This window comes from Nerophis lumbriciformis, linkage group LG03 (genome assembly GCF_033978685.3).
Source record: "Nerophis lumbriciformis linkage group LG03, RoL_Nlum_v2.1, whole genome shotgun sequence".
Lineage (NCBI taxonomy): Eukaryota > Metazoa > Chordata > Actinopteri > Syngnathiformes > Syngnathidae > Nerophis > Nerophis lumbriciformis.
The window spans coordinates 69,837,501-69,855,754 of record NC_084550.2 but is presented as its reverse complement, the minus strand read 5'-3'; the positions used below and the strand labels follow the sequence as shown (position 1 = coordinate 69,855,754).

Here is an 18,254-nt window from a genome sequence, read left to right as displayed (position 1 = left end):
GGTTCCAGAGGGGAACTTCACCTTTTTTAAATTTAGAATTTTAAATGTCATGTTTGGGAAGGTGTAATTTGCGATATGCGTGTTGATCATTATGCTGTAATTTTTACTAATAATAATAATCACCATAGTTTGCCACATTAAAGGAGAAACGTTACCTAGAAAGTGTTACGTGACCCACATTCTTCAGTAGGCCTACGTGTCGTTGACGATCAATACAACTATTTAAGGAAAGTAAATTGTGTAATCCTTTTGTATTAATTAATGTATTGCAGTAACTATGGGATTGTTTTCATTCAATTCATGAACTAACCTTTCAACAAACCGCTTTGTGCCCGTTGATGTTCTTCCTGTTCACTTGAAAATGCAGACTCCTATAAGCTAACTCTGATCCAGCTGAGACATTTCTCATAGTTTGTCATCAGTTTTGGAAATGGGGAGTTTTGCTCCGTCCAATCTCTCCGGATATTGTATATCCACATCACAAGTACCCCATGCTCACCTAAAAAACATTTTTCTGAATCAAACGCCAATTCTACTGATTTTTAGTGATTTTCATCTGATTGGTTGACATACAGTCTGAAGCACAAATTCTATATATTTCCCTTTCAGTCGGAGCAAAAGTGGAAGCAGTTGGCAGAACTCGCCATAAGCAAGTGCCAATTCGGCCTGGCCCAGGAGTGTCTGCATCATGCGCAGGACTACGGCGGCCTGCTTCTCCTCGCCACAGCCTCTGGTAACGCCACGATGGTGGGCAAGCTGGCTGAAGGTGCAGAGAGGGACGGCAAGAACAACGTGGCCTTCATGACCTACTTCCTGCAGGGCAAGTAAGTACCACACGTGACTGAACGGAGTAGAAGCTGAGTTGTGCAGGCCTCATCACCACAACTGTTCTACCATAAATCCACACAGACTGGATCAATGCTTGGAGCTTCTGATCAGAACTAATCGTCTGCCCGAAGCTGCTTTTCTGGCTCGCACTTACCTGCCCAGCCAGGTGTCCCGTGTGGTCAAACTGTGGAGGGAAAGCTTGGCCAAAGTCAACCAGAAGGTGAATTCCACATGTGGTTTAGTAATCCATTAAAACAGAATTACTACAGAAAATGGTGTGACTTGAGGTTGCCATATCTGGCCTTTTCTTTTCTCTCTTGGGGGAAATGTTCTTGCTCAATTCCTGGATAAAACGGAATTAACTTGGGCTGCACGATTTTCAGAAAACATCTAATTGCGATTTTTATCCCCAAAATGGCCATTGCAATTCGATTTGCAATTTTTGTATTTTTTTCATAAAAATGCATACAACTGTGAAAATAACAAGAGAAGGAAGACATGTTACTTTCAGACTGTCAGTCAACACATTCTTGTCTCAAGGTGCCACACATTACAACAATAATAATAATAATAATACATTTTATAAGGCGCCTTTCTGGGCACTCAAGGACACCGTACAAAATCAAAACAATAAAATCAATTGGATAAAAGCAACAACAAAGATCGATAAGATTTACAATGAATAAGCAGTCAGGAATAGGTGTGTTTTGAATCCAGACTCTTGACTTGGGAGGAAAGTGAGACAGAGGAATTGCCGAGAGTAACGGACAAGCTGTTGGTTTTGGTGAGAATGGATTTTGTACCTACAAGTAAGATTTTAGTTTTATTACTATTGAGTTGAAGGAAATTGGATGAGAACCACTGCTTGAGTTCACTGAGGCAGTCTGTAAGGGAGGAAGGAGGAAGAGAAGCAGTTGGTTTGGTTGAGATGTAGAGCTGGGTGTCATCCGCATAACAGTGAAAATGTATTTTAAATTTATGGAAAATATTGCCAAGGGGAAGAATGAAAATGATAAAAAAGCAGGGGACCAAGAACAGAGCCCTGGGGGACACCAGAGGAAACGGGAGACGGAGGGGATTTGAATGAACGGAGTTGAACAAACTGAGTGCGGTCGGAGAGATATGATCTAAACCAGTGAATGGGGTGTGCTTGTGATGCCAATACTGTGCAATCTATGGAGGAGGATAGTGTGTGAAATGGTATCAAAGGCTGCAGTGAGATCTAAAAAGATTAGGATAGTGAAAAGACCATAATCAGCTGCCAGGAGGAGATTGTTTGTGATTTTTACAAGTGCTGTTTCTGTGCTGTGCAGGGGGAGGAAACCAGACTGGAATTGTTCATATAGCTTATTTAACTGTAGGTGGGAGTGAAGTTGGGAGGAGACAGTTTTTTTAAGGATTTTTGAGATGAATGGCAGATTTGAAATGGGACGAAGATTATTAAAATTATTTGGATCTGAGCCTGTTTTTTTCAATATTGGTGTTATGGCTACTATTTTGAAAGCAGAGGGAACAATTCCAGTAGTGAGAGAAGAATGGATGATATTGGTGATGAGGTGGATCAGTGAGGCGAGGCAGACTTTCACCAAAGCAGCAGGGAGAGGATCTAAAAGACAGGTGGATGGCTTGGATCCACGGATAAGTGCAGTGATGTCCAACTGAGAAGGCAGTGAAAAACTAGAAAATTAATGGTTAAGGGAGGCGGGGTGAACTGGGGTTGAGGAGAAGAAGAAGAAAGTTGGTGGTGAATCTGGGTGATTTTGGAATTTAAAAATTGCATAAGGGAACAACAAAAGGAAGTTGAGGCCATATGAGAGGGAAGTGAGTGCGGAGGATTTGAAATTTTGCCAAGAAGAGAAAAAAGTGTCCTGGAGTTGCCTTCATTAGAACTAATTAAAGTTGTGTAGTAGGATGATTTGGTGTTGTTTAGGCAGTCTTTGTAATGTTGAAGGTGTTGGATGTACATGTCCTTGTGTACAGTGAGACCAGTTTTTTTGTAAAGACGTTCAAGTTGGAAGGGAACACTTGGCTCTCAGAGTACCACAATAAGGACCAATGTTAAGATACAGTAGCATCGTAGGCCTAAGTGTTCAATAAAATCAAGGCAGAGGATTTATTTAACAAGCATGTTTATTATTTTTTGGCCACTGTACCATTACACACAGTTTGAACAGTAACACTGTGTTTGAATATTGAAGTAAAAGGAGGCGTTTGCAACATTTACACAGATGCCATCCTTTCAAAGTATTCTACACAGTATATCCCGCCCTCTCACGGCCTCTTGTACGTAATGTTGTAACTACGTACGTATGTAACACATGCACACGCATTAGCTTTAGGTGTTGTTAGCTAATAACAGCATATTTGGATAGCTAGCGTTAGCTGTCATTGAATGTATCATTACCGTATTTTCGGCACCATAAGGCGCCCTGGGTTATAAGCCGCGCCTTCAATGAACGGCATATTTCAAAACTTTGTCCACCTATAAGACGCCCCGTGTTATAAGCCGCATCTAACTGCGCTAAAGGAATGTCAAAAAAACAGTCAGATAGGTCAGTCAAACTTTAATAATATATTAAAAACCAGCGTGATGTGGGCGCGCACGGAGTCGTATATCAACATGGACGGAGCTGCGTGAAAAAAGCCACCCGGCCTCTTCACGTAAACTTACCTTAACCACTCGCTCATCTTTTCTTCATCCATCCCTTCGAGTTAGCTTTTATGATGACGCCGGCTGGAAAGATCTCTTTTGGCAAGGTCTTCCTTTTGAATATCACCATGGGTGGAAGTTTCTGGCCATTAGCATGGCAAGCTAGAACCACAGTGAAGGATGACTTCTCATTCCCTGTGGTGCGAATATTCACCGTACGTGCTCCCGTTGTATCCACAGTGCGGTTCACAGGAATATCAAAAGTCAGTGGAACCTCGTCCATGTTGATAATGTTCTCTGGCCGGATCTTTTTTTCAGCTATCTTGTTTTTACAATATGCACGGAAAGTAGCCAGCTTTTCTTGAAAGTCTTTAGGCAGTTGCTGTGAAATAGTAGTCTGTGTGCGGATGGAGAGATTGCGTCTTTTCATGAACCGGAAACCTGTCGCTTAGTAGGAGCCATTTTGTGGTCTTTACAGATGTAAACACACAAAGGAAATGAAACGTACGGTAATATCCGCGCGCTTCTACTTCTACGCGGGCGGGTGGTTGCTTACAGTAGAAGAAGAAGCGCTTCCTGTTCTATGGGGGCGGGTGCTTACCTTGGCGGTTGCTTGCGTAGAAGAAGAAGCACTTCCTCTTCTACGGGGAAAAAAGATGGCGGCTGTTTACCGTAGTTGCGAGACCGAAACTTTATGAAAATTAATCTTAATATTAATCCATATATAAAGCGCACCGGGTTATAAGGCGCACTGTCAGCTTTTGAGTAAATTTGTGGTTTTTAGGTGCGCCTTATAGTGCGGAAAATACGGTAATATATTCTGTCATAACAACAACATGGCTGCTAATGGTTTGTTGCTTCTCTAGGACAGTTTTTGTCTGTATGCACGCGCTTCCTGATTATTTGGCATCGCATGTACCACTAGTGGTACAGGCACCACAGTTTGAGAATGACTAGTCTCCATCATGCTCCTAAACTGAAGAAATAACCCATGCAAACTATACAGTGATGACAATTTAATGTAATCATAATATATCCTAATAATGCAACTTACCATTTAAAAGGATATAAATGGCTAAAGCTAACAAACACAGCTACGTTGAAAACACTCGATGACGTCACTAGGCAACAGGCCCCGCCTTTTAAAAGCACAGACTCCACACACTGTTCTCATATTAAACATCTCTCAATTGCCTATGCCAGATATTTAAAGGTTTTTTTTTAAAGTAACTTATTAATTACTTTCTCTTGTAATTAATTATATTTATTAAAGAGTAATTTGGTTAGTACCGTATTTTCCGCACTATAAGGCGCACCGGATTATTAGCCGCACCTTCAATGAATTGCATATTTCATAACTTTGTCCACCAATAAGCCGCCCCGGATTATAAGCCGCGCCTACGCTGCGCTAAAGGGAATGTCAAAAAAACAGTCAGATAGTTCAGTCAAACTTTAATAATATATTGAAAACCAGCGTTCTAACAACTATGTCCCAAAATGTACGCAAATGTGCAATCACAAACATAGTAAAATTCAAAATGGTGTAGAGCAATAGCAACATAATGTTGCTCGAACGTTAATGTCACAACACACAAAATAAACATAGCGCTCACCTTCTGAAGTTATTCTTCATTCGTAAATCCTTCGAATTCTTCGTCTTCGGTGTCCGAATTGAAAAGTTGCGCAAGCGTGGGATCCAAAATGGCCGGTTCCGTCTCGTCGAAGTCATCGGAGTCAGTGTCGCTGTTGTTGTCCAGTAGTTCTGTGAATCCTGCCTTCCGGAAAGCTCGGACCACAGTTGTGACCGAAATATCTGCCCAGGCATTTACGATCCACTGGCAAATGTTGGCGTATGTCGTCCGGCGCTGTCTGCCTGTTTTAGTGAAGGTGTGTTCGCCTTCGGTCATCCATTGTTCCCACGCCGTTCGCAGTCGTGATTTGAATGCCCTGTTGACACCAATATCCAGCGGTTGGAGTTCTTTGGTTAATCCACCCGGAATGACGGCGAGTGTTGTATTTGTGTGCTTCACTTGTTTTTTGACACCATCTGTGATGTGGGCGCGCATAGAGTCGTATATCAACATGGACGGAGCTGTGTGAAAAAAGCCACCCGGCCTCTTCGCGTAAACTTCCCTTAACCACTCGCTCATCTTTTCTTCATCCATCCATCCCTTCGAGTTAGCTTTTATGATGACGCCGGCTGGAAAGGTCTCTTTTGGCAAGGTCTTCCTTTTGAATATCACCATGGGAGGAAGTTTCTGGCCATTAGCATGGCAAGCTAGAACCACAGTGAAGGACGACTTCTCATTCCCTGTGGTGCGAATATTCACCGTACGTGCATTTTGTAGTCTGGTCTTTACAGATGTAAACACACAAAGGAAATGAAACGAAATATCCGCGCGCTTCTTTTTCTTCCGGGGGCGGGTGGTAGCTTACAGTAGAAGAAGAAGCGCTTCCTGTTCTATGGGGGCGGGTGCTTACCTTGGCGGTTGCTTGCGTAGAAGAAGAAGCGCTTCCTGTTCTACCGGGAAAAAAGATGGCGGCTGTTTACCGAAGTTGCGAGATCGAAACTTTATGAAAATGAATCGTATTATTAATCCATATATAAAGCGCACCGGGTTATAAGGCGCACTGTCAGCTTTTGAGAAAATTTGTGGTTTTTAGGTGCGCCTTATAGTGCGGAAAATACGGTAATTAAATTACTTTTTGGGTCAAGTAACGAGTAACTATTATTACTTTTTAAAAGTAATTTTCAGAACACTAGAAATGAGAAAAGAAGAAACGTGAGACTCAACAATTCTGGTTGGCGAACATGTCTGACAATTAAATGTTGGCCACGGTGGAGAAAGAAAAAGAAAAAAAACCTTTGCTTTTTGTGATGACTTTATGGCACTAATTAAAAGCTTGATGTGAATAATGGTGCGGCCCTAACATTAGCTCATATCTATTTGTTGTTTGAACCTAACTTCTCTGCATCCTAGGCTGCTGACTCCTTAGCTGACCCCACAGAGTATGAAAACCTGTTCCCTGGTCTGAAAGAAGCCTTTGCAGCCGAGCATTTCCTCAGAGAAACTTGCTTAGGCAGCAGACCTGCCAAAGACTATCCCCTGGTCACAGTGAGTTGTTACACCACACAACAGGACTGCAGCTTTCATATTTTAAAATTTATTTTGTTTTTTTCAGCTAAATGAAGACCGGAATATTTTAGAGGAGGCTGAAGGATACGAGCTCAAAGAAACTTCTCCTCATGAGGTTTGTTGACATTGTCCATCCACTTGTGTGTCACATCTTCAGCACCACAGTAGAACTTAGGATTTTAATTGGTTCTGTGACAGAGCTTTAAACTCAAAACATCTATTTAAAGGAATTTAATTGGAGCTTGGCCCTGTCAAAACAGCACAGTTTTAACACCTAACATGCCTTTTAAAATACATTTTCTACAAACATTGTATAAAAACAATACAATAGAACGTACCACAAACTACAGTAGTTTTATGAAGTATGATGTACTTTGGAGAGTGGACTTTTATGGTATCTCCTTCCAACTGTTTCTCTGTCAAACACACAATCAGCAGCTTCTACACATTTTTATGGATAAATGTCTGCCGTTTAGATGTTATTTTAACGGTCTTGGCTGGCGTCAATGTTCCCTCTAAGGTGCGAGCCTGTGCAATTGCGCACTGCTCAAGCGTCCTCTGCGCACGGTAAATTTATGCCGCGCACAAAATCAAATAAAAAAAATAAGCGCATAACAATTTTCGACACAGTGAAAACAGTTTTCGTCATCATTGTTCAAATATTGTAACGTCTCTCGAGACGCTTTGAGGACATGAATTCCATCGATCACTTTACTGAGCAAAACTCTTTATTGTCGGCCATAAACACATCACCAAAACATTAGTAAAAAAAAATTATATCTAGCAAAACTGGTCATTTTCTGCAGTACAAACCAGACCAAAAGCAACTTTGTTATATCAACAGCAGCCGCTCGCTCTTTCTCACTTGCGCCAACACATGCACATATGGCACTTAGCCAGTGATGCGTTTACAGCCACACAAAAAGTCAGACAACTCCAACACCACACATAAAGTGTAATTCCAGGACATTACACTATGATTTACCAATCAAATGTGTGCTTATTCTAGTGTCATTTATTAGGAATCTTAATTTATAAATATTAGTCATGAAATGCTGTTAGTATATTAAATAAATACTAATAAAAATATATTTTTTACAAACAGGAAGTTGCAGGAATGTACACATGATCCCCTGCTTACATCTCATTGTGCAACATGTGAATGTTTTAATGGGAACTAAATGCAATGTCTGAAAGGGGTACAAATTATTTCCAAAGTAGGACCTCCACCCAGACAAACAATACAAGTACACAGTTCATGAAAAACAATATTTTTTGTTATTGTCATGGTAAGTGGGCCTAAACACTTATATTAGAAAATAACCTCATGGAAATGACTGCTGTCATTTGATTATAATAATAAGAGCATGTTGTCTGTCTATCTGTGTTGGCCCTGCGATGAGGTGGGTGGGGACTTGTCCAGGGTGTACACCGCCTTCCGCCCGAATGCAGCTGAGATAGGCTCCAGCACCCCCCGCGACCCCGAAAGGGACAAGCGGTAGAAAATGGATGGATAGATGGAGATTGAACTTGTTATTTAGTCAGGTTTGGGACAGGTGTACTGCTGGCCACTGAATGCTCAGGGACTTTTTGCGTTTGCTCACACACATGAAAAAGTAGAGGGAACATTGGCTGGCGTTAAAATCATTTTACTTCAGTATGTTGCAGACTAGCATCGATACACCCAAACTGACTTGCCAAGTCGGTCATGTTTTGATGGTTTCTTTCTTTAATTCAATGTGTACAGGGTTTCCCCTTAAAGTAGTTGAATGTGGCGCACCACCACGGCATTTTTATTACCGCCACACCTTGAAAATGTTTTTTTTTCCTTGAAAACAAATTAAAGTAATATATTGTAGTCCCCCAAAGTCTGGCGATATTAACTTTTATTACTAATCTTATGATAACAAACGGCACAATTTCAACAGGTTTTACCTCCCGTGAAAACACTTTAGTCTCGCGAGTCCGTGCTTCCCTCGACACACAACAACACTTCCTCATTCTCCACCAATCACCTTTCAGACATGTAAACATTGGAAAAACTAACATCAAATCCAAACCACACAAACATAAAACATTTCCATTAGCTGGTCGTTACAGTATGAATTGATATATATAGCCTATTATTTACACACTATTGACAAGTGATCTACTGAAAAATTGACCACCGAAAAAAGACTTTCCATCCATCTTCTTCCGCTTATCCGAGGTCGGGTCGCGGGGGCAGCAGCCTAAGCAGGGAAGCCCAGACTTCCCTCTCCCCAGCCACTTCGTCCAGCTCTTCCTGTGGGATCCCGAGGCGTTCCCAGGCCAGCCGGGAGACATAGTCTTCCCAACGTGTCCTGGGTCTTCCCCGCGGCCTCCTACCGGTCGGACGTGCCCTAAACACCTCCCTAGGGAGGCGTTCGGGTGGCATCCTGACCAGATGCCCGAACCACCTCATCTGGCTCCTCTCCATGTGGAGGAGCAGCGGCTTTACTTTGAGCTCCCCCCGGATGGCAGAGCTTCTCACCCTATCTCTAAGGGAGAGACCCGCCACCCGGCGGAGGAAACTCATTTCGGCCGCTTGTACCCGTGATCTTGTCCTTTCGGTCATAACCCAAAGCTCATGACCATAGGTGAGGATGGGAACGTAGATCGACCGGTAAATTGAGAGCTTTGCCTTCCGGCTCAGCTCCTTCTTCACCACAACGGATCGATACAGCGTCCGCATTACTGAAGACGCCGCACCGATCCGCCTGTCGATCTCACGATCCACTCTTCCCTCACTCGTGAACAAGACTCCGAGGTACTTGAACTCCTCCACTTGGGGCAAGATCTCCTCCCCAACCCGGAGATGGCACTCCACCCTTTTCCGGGCGAGAACCATGGACTCGGACTTGGAGGTGCTGATTCTCATCCCAGTCGCTTCACACTCGGCTGCGAACCGATCCAGTGAGAGCTGAAGATCCTGGCCAGATGAAGCCATCAGGACCACATCATCTGCAAAAAGCAGAGACCTAATCCTGCAGCCACCAGACCAGATCCCCTCAACGCCTTGACTGCGCCTAGAAATTCTGTCCATAAAAGTTATGAACAGAATCGGTGACAAAGGGCAGCCTTGGTGGAGTCCAACCCTCACTGGAAACGTGTCCGACTTACTGCCGGCAATGCGGTCCAAGCTCTGGCACTGATCATACAGGGAGCGGACTGCCACAATCAGACAGTCCGATACCCCATACTCTCCGAGCACTCCCCACAGGACTTCCCGAGGGACACGGTCAAATGCCTTCTCCAAGTCCACAAAACACATGTAGACTGGTTGGGCAAACTCCCATGCACCCTCAAGGACCCTGCCGAGAGTATAGAGCTGGTCCACAGTTCCACGACCAGGACGAAAACCACACTGTTCCTCCTGAATCCGAGGTTCGACTATCCGGCGTAGCCTCCTCTCCAGTACACCTGAATAGACCTTACCGGGAAGGCTGAGGAGTGTGATCCCACGATAGTTAGAGCGCACCCTCCGGTTCCCCTTCTTAAAGAGAGGAACCACCACCCCGGTCTGCCAATCAATCAATTGATCACTGAAAACGGAAGTAAACAAAACACACACCATTGTCTGGAGCGTTGTCAGCATGTCTGTGATGTGGACGTAGTTTTTATATATATTGCAGATATACCCGCGGACAGCCATCTACAAAATGTGCAAATATTAAGAGGACAGTGGCTGCTTTGAAGAAGAGAAAGTGAAACTAGAGCAACAGCACCAATCAAGCGTGACGTCATGCTCGCTGCAGCCTCTTTAGTCAGCGACATGGAGGGACAGAAGTAGTCTCTAAACACGAGTACATTCTATAATAACACCAGAAGAAGATGTTACATTTGCTGCTAGTTGTTAGTCATTAAAAGTCTGTAAACACTTGAAAACAATCTCAACAAGGTACTTTGCACAAAAATATGGCAAACTGATAAAAAAGATATGTTAATACTAATAACAGATTTGTTTTAAATGTATGTATACATTTGTTGAGCCTTTTTATAAGAAAATCATATAATAGCAAATTATGCAAATTACTCTGATGTCATGACTAGGGATGTCCCGATCCAGGTTTTTGCACTTCCGATCCGATACCGATATTGTTTTTGCATTTCGATCCGATACCGATACTGACCGATACTGGCCTATCCGAGCATGTATTAAAGTTTAAAGTTATTTAGCCTACTTAGTTGTCAGAATCATGTTGAAAAGGGTTTTAGTACTCTTGATAACAACTAGCCAGCTGAATTAGGGGAGTTTGAATAATACACAATGGTTGGTAACAAGAAACTGACCTGTTTATTCAAGGATAAACACAAAATAGACAAAATTATACATGACAAACAGAAATGGCATCATTGAACTAGGGCTGGGCGATATGGCCTTTTTTTAATATTGCGATATTTTAAGGCCATATTGCGATACACAATATATATCTCGATATTTTGCCTTAGCCTTGAATGAACACTTGATGCATATAATCACAGCAGTATGATGATTCTATGTGTTTTGATTGATTGATTGAGACTTTTATTAGTAGGTTGCACAGTGAAGTACATATTCCGTACAATTGACCACTAAATGGTAACACCCCAATAAGTTTTTACACTTGTTTAAGTCGGGGTCCACTTAAATTGATTCATGATACAGATATATACTATCAGATATATACTATCATCATAATACAGTCATCACACAAGATAATCACATTGAATTATTTACATTATTTATAATCCAGGGTGTGGAGGGGGGCGCCGGATGTAAGTGTCAAAAAGACAGCCAAAAGAGTTTGATATGAGAATAAATCTAAAGTTAAAATATAGGGTAGAAATGCACCCATTTGCAGGAAATGTAGTCTTGATTTTCAAAATGTTCTTTCAAGGCTTGCATGTCTACATTAAAACATTCTTCTTCATACTGCATTAATATATGCTACTTTTAAACTTTCATGCAGAGAAGGAATTCACAACTAAAAAAATCACTAATTTTTTCATACGGTGTTGATGTGGAAATTTTTGCTTCGGCATTTTGATGGTGTGGACGTGTGGTACCGAATGGAGATAAGCGTCTCGACAGACGTTACAATATTTGAACAATGATGACGAAAACTGTTTTCTCTGTCGTGTCCGCGTGTCGAAAATTGTTATGCGCTTATTTTTTTATTAGATTTTGTGCGTGGCATAGATTTGCTATGCGCAGAGGACGCTTAAACAGTGCGCAATTGCACAGGCGAGCACCTTAGAGGGAGCGTTGCTCGCACGGCTGCGCTAGCATCACAGCTAACGTTAGCCATGCTGCTACCTCTCTGCTCGGGGAGGACGTATACGTATGTGACGTATGACGTGACAGTATGTGACGTATGACGTGACAGTATGTGACGTGTGTAAGAAGGTGCACTTGCTGTCTGTGAGAGGGAGACACAGGAAAGAGTGAGAAGAGCCTGTCGTGTAATGCCAGCAGCTAAAAGCAACTGCGTGAGAATTCACAGACCTGTGGATGTGTTGAAGGTGTGCTGGAAAATGTGGAACGTAAATTAGGGCGCAGCAGAAAAGTGGAATGTATTATTTAAATCGGTGCGTTGGAAAACACGGACCGGAGTTTTTTTTTAAACTGAATCTGGATCGGCATTTTCCCATGCCTTGCCGATACGCAATTTTTGGCAAATATCGGCAGCCGATCCGATCCAAATATCGGATCGGGACATCCCTAGTCATGACCACGCCTATAACCACGCCCCCACAGGCATCATGGCAGTGTAGGTAAAGCTGGTGTATCATCCATGGTCCTTCACTCACTTTCTTCCTTGTCATGGTTGAAAACAAAGCTATAAGATTTAAGCTAACACCAGCGAGTAAAACAGATGTTTTAGGGGATTGTTGTGGCATTTGCTACGCCATTTAATGGCGGGGATGTTTGTAACTAAAATGTTTGCTTTAAGCATCACAATTAGCCGAGACGCAGCTCTTATCTCAAAATGTTTTTAAGTTGTGACTCTTAAGTTGAGGTAGCATGTGTGTATCTTTCAGTGTCATTAAGGCAATAAAATCAATGTTTATGACATTAAGACGTCAATGACTCAAAATGACTGCAATGCATTTGGAGCACTTAGTGTCAGCGTGGACAAGCTGCAGAAGCAAACATGTCCATATGGAAGACACAAACATGGGATATTTGTGTACTTAAAACAACAAAACAACTACACACTTGTCTTGAAATAACACTTTAGTACATGGCTGTCAAACTCTGGGCCGCCGTGTAATTTCATTTGGCCCTTGAAGCAATATCAAATTAACATTAGAGCTGGCCCGCTGGTATACAGCGCATTCCCCGCTAATACTACAAATCCCATAATGCTCTGCTGTTGTTTTGGCGAGCCAGCCATGCTCTCTCCTCTGGGTCAGTAGCGATCTGTGTTCTTGCGCAACGCTTCGGCTGAAAGCCGGCCGGCTCACCCCGCCTCCCCGTGCCTCTCTCCCAGACGTGCTGCGGCCTCATACTACAACTGTCAGTGTCACTGTGTTACCCCTACCAAAAATGGCGAGAAGGAAGGGAGAAAACAGAACTTTTCTGGACAGGTGGGAGACAGAATATCTGTTTATACAGGTAAAAGCCAGTAAATTAGAATATTTTGAAAAACTTGATTTATTTCAGTAATTGCATTCAAAAGGTGTAACTTGTACATTATATTTATTCATTGCACACAGACTGATGCATTCAAATGTTTATTTCATTTAATTTTGATGATTTGAAGTGGCAACAAATGAAAATCCAAAATTCCGTGTGTCACAAAATTTGAATATTACTTAAGGCTAATACAAAAAAGGATTTTTAGAAATGTTGGCCAACTGAAAAGTATGAAAATGAAAAATATGAGCATGTACAATACTCAATACTTGGTTGGAGCTCCTTTTGCCTCAATTACTGCGTTAATGCGGCGTGGCATGGAGTCGATGAGTTTCTGGCACTGCTCAGGTGTTATGAGAGCCCAGGTTGCTCTGATAGTGGCCTTCAACTCTTCTGCGTTTTTGGGTCTGGCATTCTGCATCTTCCTTTTCACAATACCCCACAGATTTTCTATGGGGCTAAGGTCAGGGGAGTTGGCGGGCCAATTTAGAACAGAAATACCATGGTCCGTAAACCAGGCACGGGTAGATTTTGCGCTGTGTGCAGGCGCCAAGTCCTGTTGGAACTTGAAATCTCCATCTCCATAGAGCAGGTCAGCAGCAGGAAGCATGAAGTGCTCTAAAACTTGCTGGTAGACGGCTGCGTTGACCCTGGATCTCAGGAAACAGAGTGGACCGACACCAGCAGATGACATGGCACCCCAAACCATCACTGATGGTTTGGGTTGGTTTGGTTTGCATTTCCTTTGGAAATCGAGGTCCCAGAGTCTGGAGGAAGACAGGAGAGGCACAGGATCCACGTTGCCTGAAGTCTAGTGTAAAGTTCCCACCATCAGTGATGGTTTGGGGTGCCATGTCATCTGCTGGTGTCGGTCCACTCTGTTTCCTGAGATCCAGGGTCAACGCAGCCGTCTACCAGCAAGTTTTAGAGCACTTCATGCTTCCTGCTGCTGACCTGCTCTATGGAGATGGAGATTTCAAGTTCCAACAGGACTTGGCGCCTGCACACAGCGCAAAATCTACCCGTGCCTGGTTTACGGACCATGGTATTTCTGTTCTAAATTGGCCCGCCAACTCCCCTGACCTTAGCCCCATAGAAAATCTGTGGGGTATTGTGAAAAGGAAGATGCAGAATGCCAGACCCAAAAACGCAGAAGAGTTGAAGGCCACTATCAGAGCAACCTGGGCTCTCATAACACCTGAGCAGTGCCAGAAACTCATCGACTCCATGCCACGCCGCATTAACGCAGTAATTGAGGCAAAAGGAGCTCCAACCAAGTATTGAGTATTGTACATGCTCATATTTTTCATTTTCATACTTTTCAGTTGGCCAACATTTCTAAAAATCCCTTTTTTGTATTAGCCTTAAGTAATATTCTAATTTTGTGACACACGGAATTTTGGATTTTCATTTGTTGCCACTTCAAATCATCAAAATTAAATGAAATAAACATTTGAATGCATCAGTCTGTGTGCAATGAATAAATATAATGTACAAGTTACACCTTTTGAATGCAATTACTGAAATAAATCACGTTTTTCAAAATATTCTAATTTACTGGCTTTTACCTGTATATGTAAAAGACAGACCTGTTTGTCTCATTTGTGGAGCCAACGTGTCGGTAACTAAGGAGTACAACTAGAGATGTCCGATATCGGACTGCCCATATTATCAGCCGATAAATGCTTTAAAATGTAATATCGTAAATTATCGGTATTGGTTTCAAAAAGTAAAATTTATGACTTTTTAAAACGCCGCTGTGTACAGTACAGAGCGCCAATAAACCTTAAAGGCACTGCCTTTGCGTACCGGCCCAATCACATAATATCTACGGCTTTTCACACACACAAGTGAATGCAATTCCTACTTGGTCAACAGCCATACAGGTCACACTGAGGGTGGCCGTATAAACAACTTTAACACCTTCGTTGGATAATGAAGGTTGCCTCAGCTCAAAGCCTGAGCCCCGACATGAATGAACTAGCATCCAAGAAAAGATGGCAGGTATCTGGCTTGGGCACATCAGATTAGATGAGTGTGTTGCAAACTCAGTCGTAAAAAGGCCTAAATGTTTGATTTATTCATTATTTTATTTTCAAATTTATTAGCCCGTAGAAAACGTTAATGTTGATATTTACCTCAGAAGGCTCTAAATAGAAAAGAGGCATTACATTTTTTATTTAAATTGTATTTAATATGCCATTGATGTTTTTTCGTTTGTTTTTTGAAAGTTGATTTTGCACTCTTAAGTTATATAAGCGTTGCTTGTTCCACATTCAGTGTTAAAGCAAATCAGTGTTGCAAACTGAGCAATATTTAACGTTTTATTCATGCACTTTCTCTTGCTACTTCAAGGCTTGAATGTTTGATTCATTCATCATTGTTATTTTATTTTCAAATTTATTAGCCTTTGGAAAAAGTTAATGTTGATATTTACCTCAGAAGGCTGCAAATAGAAAAGAGGCATTGAATTTTTGTTTACATTTTATTTGATATGCCATTGATATTTTTTTTATTATTATTATTATTTGAAACTTGATTTTGCATGTCACTATAAAGTTATATAAGCCTTGCTTGTTCAATATTCAATGCAAAACTTGTTTGGGTCCCTATTAAAAGGTTCATTTGTTCAACATTGGCCCGCGGCTTTGTTCAGTTTTACATTTTGGCCTACCGTATTTTCAGCACCATAAGCCGCCCTGGGTTATAAGCCGCGCCTTCAATGAACGGCATATTTCAAAACTTTGTCCACCTATAAGCCGCCCCGTGTTGTAAGCCGCATCTAACTGCGCTAAAGGAATGTCAAAAAAACAGTCAGATAGGTCAGTCAAACTTTAATAATATATTAAAAACCAGCGTGATGTGGGCGCGCATGGAGTCGTATATCAACATGGACGGAGCTGCGTGAAAAAAGCCACCCGGCCTCTTCGCGTAAACTTCCCTTAAACACTCGCTCATCTTTTCTTCATCCATCCATCCCTTCGAGTTAGCTTTTATGATGACGCCGGCTGGAAAGGTCTCTTTTGGCAAGGTCTTCCTTTTGAATATCACCATGGGTGGAAGTTTCTGGCCATTAGCATGGCAAGCTAGAACCACAGTGAAGGATGACTTCTCATTCCCTGTGGTGCGAATATTCACCGTACGTGCTCCCGTTGTATCCACAGTGCGGTTCACAGGAATATCAAAAGTCAGTGGAACCTCGTCCATGTTGATAATGTTCTCTGGCCGGATCTTTTTTTCAGCTATCTTGTTTTTACAATATGCACGGAAAGTAGCCAGCTTTTCTTGAAAGTCTTTAGGCAGTTGCTGTGAAATAGTAGTCCGTGTGCGGATGGAGAGATTGCGTCTTTTCATGAACCGGAAACCTGTCGCTTAGTAGGAGCCATTTTGTGGTCTTTACAGATGTAAACACACAAAGGAAATGAAACGTAATATCCGCGCGCTTCTTCTTCTTCTTCTACGCGGGCGGGTGGTTGCTTACAGTAGAAGAAGAAGCGCTTCCTGTTCTATGGGGGCGGGTGCTTACCTTGGCGGTTGCTTGCGTAGAAGAAGAAGCACTTCCTCTTCTACGGGGAAAAAAGATGGCGGCTGTTTACCGTAGTTGCGAGACCGAAACTTTATGAAAATGAATCTTAATATTAATCCATATATAAAGCGCACCGGGTTATAAGGCGCACTGTCAGCTTTTGAGTAAATTTGTGGTTTTTAGGTGCGGCTAATAGTGCGGAAAATACGGTACTCTGAAATATTTGAGTTTGACACCCCTGGTTTAGTAAAAGAAAAGTAGTTCCAATAATGTTTGTAAATGTTTGAGGGAACATCAACATGATGTCAAAGATGTTTCATAAACATGAGAAGTACTCATGTAGTCACTTATTACTTGGTCTCTTTGTCATGCTAAATAATTGTTAGATTAAAAATTAATTCTATTTAATCATGATTAATCACAATTAATCAGATTTATTTTGTTTGACATCACTAATAATAATACTAATAATCAAAAATCTCAATTGTCATTTCAGGAGCCTGAAGAGTCTCCCTTAGTGTCTGTGGTTCCTCAAGTGGCAGAGGAGTCCTTGGCCAAGCCTTCAGAGCCAGAACCTGCCCCCCAACAGGATCCGGAGGAAACCCCTTCCATTTCACAGGTGGAACAGGAGAAGGTGGATTTGGTAAGTCTCCTTTTTAGTTGGTATTGACTTTTTGCTTTGTTCAATGATGTAAAGAAGAAGTCAATGTTTTGATGCAGACTCTAGATGAGCTGGATGTAGACCTGGACAACATGGAGCTGGATGACATCTACACCTCAGACCTCAACCTGGACGAGGACTTTCTAGACGACGACTAGAGACTGGAGTTTATTTCATTGTACTTAAATATGATATTGTCCACAACTACAGAGTAAAGTCATGTTTTATTCTCAGAGGAATGGTAAACCTCACCTCTATGTTTCTAACTCTCCATTTTGTGCACCATTTATTGATTGTTGGAGATCTTCCACTTTATTGGAAGTGTTATGTTTATTTGTTTTGTCTCGTCTGCCATGAAGAATCACCGTTCAATAAACGGCGGTTTCTGTACATATTCAACTTTGACTTCATTCCATATTCAAGTGAAGGCTGGTGAGAGGGAGGAAGTACTTCAGCTCATGTTCATCTGTACAATATAGACATGTCTTATTGTGCTACATCAATACAGGCTGCACCTTAATAAATACTTCATAATGCCATTTTTATTGTATACAACTGAAACTGGTCTTACCTTTTATTTGTGTAAGAAGTCCATGCACCTGTCCCCCTTTAGGAAGGTGTTACTCTGGAAAAGTCAATATTTTCTTTCAGCTAATCACACCTGACTGCTGATTGGTCAGCTGCTGTCAATCATTGTCATGTTGACAAGAGGGCAGGTCCAGAAAGCCAATCAGTGAGCTTGTAGGAAGTCCAAAGGGACGAGTTTCAACCTGAGTGGACACTTTCCATCTGGCACTAGTGTTTGACTTGTC

At 42.1% G+C, this 18,254-nt stretch overlaps 1 protein-coding gene across 1 annotated transcript in view; it reads left to right on the top strand.

The window, feature by feature from the left end:
* Positions 1-18,254, top strand: part of copb2 (COPI coat complex subunit beta 2) — a 42,492-nt gene that overhangs the window by 24,093 nt on the left and 145 nt on the right. Inside the window, exons 17-22 of the mRNA XM_072912880.1 lie at positions 610-824; positions 910-1,048; positions 6,460-6,594; positions 6,662-6,730; positions 17,278-17,424; positions 17,502-18,254. The exon at positions 17,502-18,254 is cut by the window's right edge and continues 145 nt beyond it. Of these exons, the coding sequence (XP_072768981.1) occupies positions 610-824; positions 910-1,048; positions 6,460-6,594; positions 6,662-6,730; positions 17,278-17,424; positions 17,502-17,600 (804 nt within the window). The 3' untranslated portion in view covers positions 17,601-18,254. The remainder of the gene's footprint in view (positions 1-609; positions 825-909; positions 1,049-6,459; positions 6,595-6,661; positions 6,731-17,277; positions 17,425-17,501) is intronic.